This window comes from Sycon ciliatum, chromosome 6 (genome assembly GCF_964019385.1).
Source record: "Sycon ciliatum chromosome 6, ocSycCili1.1, whole genome shotgun sequence".
Classification (NCBI taxonomy): domain Eukaryota; kingdom Metazoa; phylum Porifera; class Calcarea; order Leucosolenida; family Sycettidae; genus Sycon; species Sycon ciliatum.
In genome coordinates, this window is record NC_088648.1 from 34395419 (window position 1) to 34406072 (window position 10654).

Sequence of the window (10654 nt, forward strand, 5' to 3'; positions counted from 1 at the left end):
AGGCATGCTCTGTATGGGCAACTTGTCAATCAGTACACATCGACGATGTGCGAATAAAACGAATGCACGGAACGTGAACTTGTTTGCTGCACATCTACGAAGTGCGAATCAGGGAGTAGTATAATGACAAGTGTAATAGTACACCTTGTGTTGCACTGCATCTTTTCCACACGCATAGGACCACTGAAGGTCACATGCTCTGCGTTCATATGCGCGCATGCGCAATATGTTATTCGCTGCATGCAATGCACATCTACGATGTGCGAATCAGAGAGTAGTACGTATTTTACTACTCCCTGGTGCGAATGCACCGAACGTGCACAAGTGCACGTTCGCCATCAATGGCGAAAAGAACCTTAAGGATGACATTTATGGCATGCAAGGGGTCAAAGGTCAAACTCTGGGGGGGGGGGGGGGTCCCGGGGCCAGACCCAGCACGACCGACACAGTGTGCCTTATTTGGCCCAAAGGTCAAAGGTCAAAAAGTGTGCCAGAACCTGCCCCGCACTAACTACTTCTGTACTGTAGCTCTGTCGTGTGTAGCTCTACTCGAATGAATATTGAGCACCCTATGGCCTACCGAGCTGGAGGCCGCGAGGACTCTCATTTGTATAATGTACATAATAGTCATTGCACATGTACATGTACATTACAAATCTCTCGTTTATACTCGCTTTACGCAACTTACCACTCACTCTCTCGTTTATACTCGCTTTACGCAACTCACCACTCACTCTCTCGTTTATACTCGCTTTACGCAACTCACCACTCACTTTCTCGTTTATACTCGCTTTACGCAACTCACCACGCACTCTCTCGTTTAGACTCGCTTCACGCAACTCACCACTCACTCTGTCGTTTATACTTGCTTTACGCAACTCACCACTCACTCACTCTCTCGTTCTTTCATTTTGTCTGTCTCCTGAGTAGATACCGCACCCACATTCCGTCACGTTTCTTCTCGCACATACATGTACATGACAGGGTGTACACTGTACAATGTATGCAAAGGGAAAGAGGTCAGGACGAGGTGAAGTGACATAATTGAATTACTTGAATCTCGGTGGCAGCCTCATGATCAGCGGCCGCGTCCGCTGTCCCTTCTCCGATTCCGCTGCTGACAATAGAAGTTTCCACAGCGCTGGAAGCGGTATCAGCAACCGCCGAAGCAACAATTTTTAATTTATTTACTGTTTCAGCAGCAGCCTGAGCCTAGCCGCACCCTCTATAGCAGCGTCCGCACCGACTTCTTCCAAACCACCCGCAACTATTCCCATGTTTGCGCTGCTTGGCTTGAATTGAGCACACTAGAAACCTCTATTAATAATGCAGATCTCTATCAATCCCACAAGCATTCTGAGCTAAGCAACCCAGCATACGGCTACTCATACTAGGATGAGTGTTCAGGTGACTTTAAATACTCTGCTAGATCTGCCAGGCTGTTGGGCCTGGGTCTTCTTTCCATACAGTCTGTCAGCTGTCGGTCTAGCATCCTTATCCCTACGCACATACACGTACATGTACATGTACATGTATGTACAAATACAATGTCAATGTACGTAGGGTCAACTTCTGCATTAGGAAAACATTGAACATTTGAAGCAGAAAATCGAATACTGTTTTCATCTTGAAGTCCTTCAATACCAATTCCAGTTTCTCTCATTCCTTACCTATTTCATTGTATACATCTTTCCAATCCTTTCCCCACTGCCTACAACTGCTCCTCATAAATAAAGTAAAATTAGCTTGATTCGCCGCCGCATCACCTGACGTGTTGATAGGCATATGCGGATAATGCCGGCAGAAAAATTGGCAGAATTCGGTACTTTTTCTGGTATTAAAGTTTCATGCATGTTTGGCATGTGGATAAAGAAATGGAGCAGAATTCGAGGAATTGCCCGCCGTAAGGTTTGTATGGTTCTGCCAATTTCACTGCTTTTCGAGCAGAATCTGCCACCTTTTCGAGCATTATCCGCACACCCCTACGTGTTGATGAACAAATCAAGAAAAGACATTTGCACCGACGGGCCACCCCTTCGCCCATACATGTCACCGTGCATGTACATGTACATCCTAGTGTTGTATGAAGACCTCATAAGTGAGTCAGGGAAGAGTGGATGAGGGGGGGGGGGGGGGGATGAGCCTCCCATAATCAGATTTGTAACAGGCAACTCTTTTAGAGTAATCTGCGTCCAAGAAAGTTGATCTCTCGGAACCATGATCCGTTTCTCGTCTCCACGTTTCTTTTGTCCTTATTGATGCTTCTAGACGAGAGGTCATCCGTGAACCAAGTCGCAGTATACGCCAGGGCTCTCCTGTAATTCGCCTGAACTGAAGGGTTTGATCTTACCTAACTAGATTGTCCCGAATATCCGTACCAAAAACTGGTCTAATTATCCGTGTATAATGTGCTTACCAGAACATGTTCTGGGATGAACAGTACCCCTGGGTAGCTAGCTAAGGCTTCCCCTACGTTGCAAGACTGGAACGTTTGTGTTCTCATAAAACACACTTGTACCAATTGATTGGTTAGTAACTAGTTTCAAAGTAGTTATAGTGTTACAGAGGATGAAAAAGATTAAACTCAATCTTCTATAGCAGTAGATGCCAAAGTCTTCACTAGTCAACAGAGGCTTCTGCAAGGCAATACAAAAAAGAGATAATTCTATAGCTGCATTAACGAAAGACAATTCTATAGCTGGTCATGAAATGGAATCCTAATGCATGATTCATAGCAGGTTGATGCGATAATTCTGTGTTTGCGGCTAGAGGATTAAGCATCGTGATCCCTGATGGCTTTGATATTGGCTGTAAGCTGGGCTACATGGAAATCAACACCAGCCTCCTTCTTGATGGCATCATCCTTGGCATCCCAGGTCTTCACCCTTGCCAGGAAAGGATCAGCGGCCTTCAGGAATGCGGTCTTGGCCTTCTTGACAGCATCCTCGATCTTTCCAATGTCCTTCTTGTTGGACTTGGCCACTGCGTTAACATTCAACAGGGGACCTTGAACAGCGGACAGGAAGTCACTGACCTCGGAATTCATCTCAGCACAGAAAAGTTTACCTACATTGAGCTCCAGTCCGTCAGGCAACTTAACTGTCTCCTTCAACTTTCCATCCTTGATGGCCTTGGTGATCTGGTCATTCCACGTCTTCATGTTGTCTTTGGCGTCTTTAAGAGCCTTCTGAAGCAGCTCGAGCGTTTTCTTTATTCTACCCGCTTCGTAACCTTCAACGACTTTGATGGTGATTTTGATAGCTTCCTCAATCATGGTGACAATAATAACAGCCCTAATCACCTGCCTGACGATCTGACATGCTCCCTGGCCAGCTGCCTCATCTACAGCAGCGTCTACCGCTCCCTCGGCTGCTGCTTCTCCCGCAGCTTCGCCAGCAGCTTCGGCTGCTGCATCACCTGCTCCTTCTGCTGCTGCCTCTGCAGCTGCATCAGCAGCCGCTTCTCCTGCTGCTTCTGCTGCAGCCTCTCCTGCAGCCTCAGCTACTGCTTCAGCAGCGGCGTCAGCAGCAGCATCAGCCACAGCCTCACCAATAAGACCAATGCCAATACCCATCTTGGCGAGAAGAACTTTGTGTTGGTTCAAGACGTAAAATAAGTCAAAACCAACGATGTTAGCTTTAGCTTTGGATGCGTCCGCCTTTTATTCGCTGCCGTGTGTACAAAGTCCGATAGAGAACAGCTGCTACAGCACTCGGATATCGTAGAGCAAGATTATCAACGTCGGAATCGCTGGCAGCGGTCTCTATTCCAGCTTCACGTTTCATGATTTGTTTGCATTAGCCGAGTCGCTGTGTGAGTCTGCGTGGGTCGTTCAGGAAACTGGTGCAGGGCCTGATGCAGCAAACTCAAACGCATACCCATGCCATGGCATGACGCAGTATGATTGGTCCTCTTGACTCATAGCCATATCCCTCTCTGACACTGAAATGACAGTGTATAGCAGCACCGCGTGGAGATCAGCTGCTCGTCTAAACCACCAGCTGTTATCAAGACGCCAACCTGTGTGGCTGCGCTTGCCTTGGCAAGCCCCAGCACACCCCCTGCAAGGGTCATCGACGACGTCAAGCGCATACACAAAGCGGTCGCTCAAGTCAGCAATCGGTAACTGCGGACTGGCTATAGTAGAGGTCAGGCAGTTGTATAAACCCGGGTTTACTAGGGTTTATCGGGTGTTAGCGGCCGTCGTGAGTTCCCTTCGGGAACGGATACGATAATTTACTTTTTTTTTTTACTAGTATACGACTGCCTTTTACCTGTTGTACAGGTTTTTACGAATGATAATGCGCGGAAAAGACGAGTGGTGCCACCGGAAGTTTGGAATTATGTGGCACATGCGAACTGCTTATTCAATGTCGAACCAGTCGCGTTCACTGCTTATTCCATGATTCAATAGGGCTTGAAAGTGATGACGTCAAAACGGCCAGCGAGTAGTAAGTTGACATCAGATTTCTATTTTTGGATCCACTGAGGTGTGACTTTGCTATTGCCTAAGTATGTGGGTGCATAGCAATCCACTCATGTCGCATGCAGGTGTGACTTTTATTTCGCCACCAGTTGTAACCCCGCCCCCAGTAGCCAAATCAGTCAGTTTCACTGGCTACATCACCATGCTGTGGGTAAGACCGCTTGAAATAATTATGCTTGGGTCCATACAAAAACTGGATCCAAGTGGATCCAGGTTTTGAATTTTTGAATTTGTTGCTATGCTGTGACGTAGCACTTTCAAGCCCTATGTATATGTCGAACCAGTCGCGTTCACTGCTTATTCAATGTCGAACCAGTCGCGTTCATGTCCCCAGGCTGTCTTTGATTAGTGAGTGGGAGTTGATAGGTTGCACAGTCATACAGTCATGGTCATCATGGGCCTGACGCTTCACTCAGCTCTCCTCTGCCACAGGCTGCTCTGGTCGTACCAGTGCGAGAAGTGATGTGTCTCAATATACTCGACTCATCACGGATGAGCTACATGTACATACATGTACATGACTGTACAAAAGATCTTAGCAGCTTGCCATTCATAGACATAGTCATACATGTAATTATCATCACAAACTCATTATTTAATCTGGTCTTACTTTACGTATCAACCATCCAAATCCGTTGCACGTGTTGTTGTGTGTGCCTACACATCAAATCATCGGTACTGCACCTGTACTGTATTACACGTAGAAAGAGCTCACGTACCAGGCTCTTCAGCAGCAACTTTGCGAAACGTCACCTGAGGAGAAGGAACGACAGTTGTACTTGTGAAACGTTTCAAACATTTAATGCTCTTGTTGAAGGCACTGAAGTGTGTGATCTTTCTTAGTATTCTAGAATAATTATTGTTGTCTCCGACTCCGAGGAACCTTTCTGTTCTGCAGCAGTGCACTCCTTACTAGACCGACATGCACGTGCATGTACATGTCGGTTTTGGCAGCTGCTCTGCTTCCAATTATTCACCTTCAATTCTATTCAGACGTCTGAACAGCGCAGAGGGACGGCGGTAGATTAGAAAGGACAAACAGTGCCTAATTTCGCTCGTCCAGAGTGTGTCTGTTTACTGGTGCATTTTCGGCAGAGCAGGGGGCCTATTCACCTACAATTAGGTACATGTTACATATACCTACATGTACATTCAGATCGATTTATAACCGTTTAACCATTTAGAACTATGGCCTATTCAGCCACGCTAAATAGCCTCGTAAACAGAGGTACATATTTTGCTACAAATGGCTATTCAATGCATTGGCCATTGTGATCCAATTCGCCGTAGCAGAGTGAACAGGAATTGGATATTCAACGCAAACCTGCAGCATCCTGTGATAATCAGTGACATGCTGTACTGTAGTGCGAATGTTGTCGTGTGTTCCAGATTCAGCATGCTACTGTGTCGTACTACATTGCAGTATTGTTATCAATGATCAATGTCAAAAATAATGTCATTGACATCTTAGTTGTAGTGCCCTGATGGGGTGCTGTCATGTGCTTCGCTGACGCATGCTCCAGCTGTACAAGGATATACCGCATATTGTGGACGTTAACATTGTGTTATAAGACTGTGTTATGATATGTGGATGTGAATGAGATGAGTGAAGGGATTACCACGCGAAGAGTAGGCTGTTGTCAGCGATTGTATTGGAGAGGAATCTAGCTACTCGGCGAAAACGAAAGGAGCAGGCATAATGTTAAGACCTGTCGTCATCATGGCGATGTTGGTGATGGCAAACACGCCCATATAATACTGAAGTCGTACACAGGTTGCAGCATGTCCTGCCGTTGCATTTTCCATGTCAACGCACTGGATGTGTGTCAGGAAGGAAATAGAGCTTGCGCAGTGCTTGCGCAGTGCTTGTTAGATTGCTGCTAGTACAAACAGATATGAAGGAGCATTCCTTCCTAGTACAATTATAAGTAGCATTACGGTCTAAGCCTTTGTAGAATGCCGGCTTGCAATAGTGAACTAGCTGTCGACAAAGATACCTTCCAAAGGGATACATCATGCTACATACACGTACAGTGTGTAGTTATATCGGTTCCCACCCAGATCCGGGACTCCCGGGGACACCATTAGCATACATATTGTACGTTGCGTTCTAAGATTCTTAGGTTCCAGATTTCGTGCACAGCTCCATCTTGTGTGCTGGAGGTATCATGAGACATCTGCACTGGCTTAGGCCTGAACCTTGGTAATGGTTTTGACGCGCATGCACGGCTCCCCCGATCATTGCTGGATTCACATGTAACTGGAAGTGGAAGAATGTCTGTTGTGTGTGAAAGGTATCCGGATGCCAATTATTCCAGACGTAAACAGCTAACTGTTAGACCCCTCTGTTGCTTGGACGTGTGGTGCGACAGCAGATTGTGTTGTCCCTACTGAACCCCTTTTTCCTGCGAACCCAACCAAATGTACAATGTAGGAGAAATTCAAACGGATCCAGACTGATCATAGTCAATCATGCCGGCCGTTGAAAGCACCGGGATGCTTGTTCAACGTGTCCGTAAAACAAAAAACGTGCCAGTATCTGACAGACTTTTCTTCCTTCCCTAATTCACTTCACTTCTCCCAGCTGAACCCCTGTCTCCCACGAAGCAGTTCCGCCTCATGCTGTGTACAATCTATGTTAGCAATACTAATTATTCAAGGTAAAATTTTCAAAACCATATTTTCTTACCGAATGGTGCTAGCGGTACAGCCAGGACTAGTATGTACACACGTATAGCAACATTCCCACTCAGTGAGTGCAGAAGAGCGCACATGCAGGGAGGGGCACTTACACGTGTTGAGTCAACTCCAAACAGACCAAAGAGAAGAACATACTTTAATTTCGGAACTAACTTTTAGGTGCTCAAAATGTTTGGTATGAGCGCAAAAGGCCAGGTTAGGTTAAGAGAAATATTAGGTACAGAGAAGCAGTCCCCTATTGTATTACTTGTGTTAGTGTTTGTCCGGTTATTGAAATTTTAGGTATGAATTTTAGGTATGAAATACATTGACGTAGCTGCAGTTCGAAGCGAATGGAGGCAGCTACTGGATATGATCTGCAAGTAGAGGTTGCGGCGATGAAACCGAAAAAAAAGAAGAAGAAAAAAGGAAAAGGAAAGGATTTACAGTTACGTTTGTGCTTGTTGTCTTTATGATCTCCTATATCAACTGCTTCTCTTACCATGTCCAGCATAAGCGAACGTGTGGACTGTGTTTGTGCATGGGCGACTTGCACTTGCACTGTTGACGCTGCCGCGGGAATGCATATAATAATAATAATAATAATAATAATAATAACGAAGGTACGTGTTGGGTCGTAGGTATCCACGCAAACACACATCCAGTCAAAATAAGGCACTTGTCAAAGTATCCGAACGTTTTCGGTCCCTTCTCATCAAGGATTATACAGGGAATGGCTCAAGTTGGAAAGACTAAAACTTATATAGCGTAAAGATATGAGATAACAACACTCGTGACAAGGTGGAAAAAGTATCAAGTTCAGCACGACACAAAACTCGAAGGAAATAATAATAGCGACAAGAACATAGTGAGCAAATTAAGTTACATTGTTAACACCTCGACGAGGAGTAACACCAAACAATTGTAGCGACAACACATTTTCTTTCTGTACGCAAAGTTCAGGATCTAACTTACGGATATACAAAGCTTCTAACACAGCCAGATGCAACGCACATCTACCACGTGACAATATTGAGAACACATTATCACTGTACAACTCACGACAATTGGTACGGGCTGACAGATGTTGCTTGATGGACGAAGTGCGATTCTTAGCTCCGTTGGGTGTAGTCTCCTCCAATGTCCCGTCATCTCGCCTCTTCGCGGCATCACCACTATCCGCCTCTTTGCTTTTCCGCGGCCTTCCACGTTTTCTGACACTAGCCGTTGTGTGCGCTATGCCCAGTGTCCTTTCAGCTACGTCTCCTCCATTGCGGATTTCTATTGATCTTCTGGTTACTCCAACTTGTCCGGTGTTCGATATTGAGGTTCGTTTTCGCGGTCTACCACGTTTTCGAATATTGACTGTTGTTGTCACTTCCGTTGTCGTTGTACGTGCGTCCTCACCAGTCCGTATTTTTACTTGGCTTCGCGTAACCCTTCCCGACGCAGACAGATCCTTTGTCAATTTCGGTGGTTTACGTGTCGGTCTTTCACCATCTTTCACGCTGTTCTCAGCTGGACCCTGCGCTATACACGCGGAGGAGGAAGGTTACTTTTACTAAGGGTAGGTACCCTTAGTTTACTAAGGGTAGGTCACGCAACATTAACACTAAGAGTTTGGACACCACTATCTATAGGAAGCCAACTTTCACCGGCCTCTACATTCCGTGGGGGAGCTATACTCCAACGAAATCGAAGAAACATCTTGTGAAAGCGCTAGTTTATCGTGCGCATAGAATATGTTCCCCTCATCTATTGCAGGACGAATTAGACAGACTGACATCAATATTTACGAACAACGGCTATCCAAAGGAATTTCTGGCCAAGCTTATCAACGAAAAACCGGCGACAGACAAGCCGATCCAATTTGGACCTGACCTTTGCCCAGTGGTGCTCCGTTTACCCTGGGTTGGCGCCGGTTCTGCGCGCGTGGAGAAGGATGTTCGTGGTATCGTATGTCCATCTTATCCGTGCGTCAAGCTGTACGTCATATTTGGGACAGTGCGTGCGTTCAGTGTGAAGAAGGATGTTCTACCTACCCTTAGTAAAAGTAACCTTATCTATTTCTTTCAATGCCGACAATGTGAAGATCGGTATGTAGGTAGAACCCTTCAGCACCTGGGCGCGCGCATTCGTCAACATGTGCCGTTAAGTTTTGTTCCGCTTGATGCGCGTGAGTGTCGTCCTCGCCGTGGTCGTCCTCCAAAATGTGCTGTCCAGTCCATCGGTGGATCTTCCTCTTCCTGTGAAGATATCACTGCATGCCCGTCCTCCTCCGCGTGTATAGCGCAGGGTCCAGCTAAGAACAGCGTGAAAGATGGTGAAAGACCGACACGTAAACCACCGAAATTGACAAAGGATCTGTCTGCGTCGGGAAGGGTTACGCGAAGCCAAGTAAAAATACGGACTGGTGAGGACGCACGTACAACGACAACGGAAGTGACAACAACAGTCAATATTCGAAAACGTGGTAGACCGCGAAAACGAACCTCAATATCGAACACCGGACAAGTTGGAGTAACCAGAAGATCAATAGAAATCCGCAATGGAGGAGACGTAGCTGAAAGGACACTGGGCATAGCGCACACAACGGCTAGTGTCAGAAAACGTGGAAGGCCGCGGAAAAGCAAAGAGGCGGATAGTGGTGATGCCGCGAAGAGGCGAGATGACGGGACATTGGAGGAGACTACACCCAACGGAGCTAAGAATCGCACTTCGTCCATCAAGCAACATCTGTCAGCCCGTACCAATTGTCGTGAGTTGTACAGTGATAATGTGTTCTCAATATTGTCACGTGGTAGATGTGCGTTGCATCTGGCTGTGTTAGAAGCTTTGTATATCCGTAAGTTAGATCCTGAACTTTGCGTACAGAAAGAAAATGTGTTGTCGCTACAATTGTTTGGTGTTACTCCTCGTCGAGGTGTTAACAATGTAACTTAATTTGCTCACTATGTTCTTGTCGCTATTATTATTTCCTTCGAGTTTTGTGTCGTGCTGAACTTGATACTTTTTCCACCTTGTCACGAGTGTTGTTATCTCATATCTTTACGCTATATAAGTTTTAGTCTTTCCAACTTGAGCCATTCCCTGTATAATCCTTGATGAGAAGGGACCGAAAACGTTCGGATACTTTGACAAGTGCCTTATTTTGACTGGATGTGTGTTTGCGTGGATACCTACGACCCAACACGTACCTTCGTTATTAAAGTATTATCCGCCTCCGACTTCTTGTAAAATAATAATAATAATAATAATATACCTACTGGTGCTTCACGATTCGACCACCAGCTCAAGGCATTGGTCAAGAGTAATCAGTATCGCCTCTATTGGGAGTATTCGGTCCCAACTGACCTGAAACTATCAGCAAACAGGCCCGATCTGCTCCTTGTTGATGACAAGGAGCGCATCGCCTACATTATAGACATCAGCGTTCCTGGTGAGAACAACATCAATAAGAAAATGGCTGAAAAGCGCTCAAAATATTAT

The 10654-nt window shown here is 45.9% G+C and overlaps 1 protein-coding gene across 1 annotated transcript; it reads right to left on the reverse strand.

Moving 5' to 3' along the window:
- Window positions 1-2773: 2773 nt before the first annotated feature.
- On the reverse strand, window positions 2774-3574 carry LOC135820262 (paraneoplastic antigen Ma6E-like). Its single transcript, XM_065333579.1, has one exon. The coding sequence runs from the start codon at window positions 3572-3574 to the stop codon at window positions 2774-2776; it is 801 nt and encodes a 266-aa protein (XP_065189651.1).
- Window positions 3575-10654: the final 7080 nt, after the last annotated feature.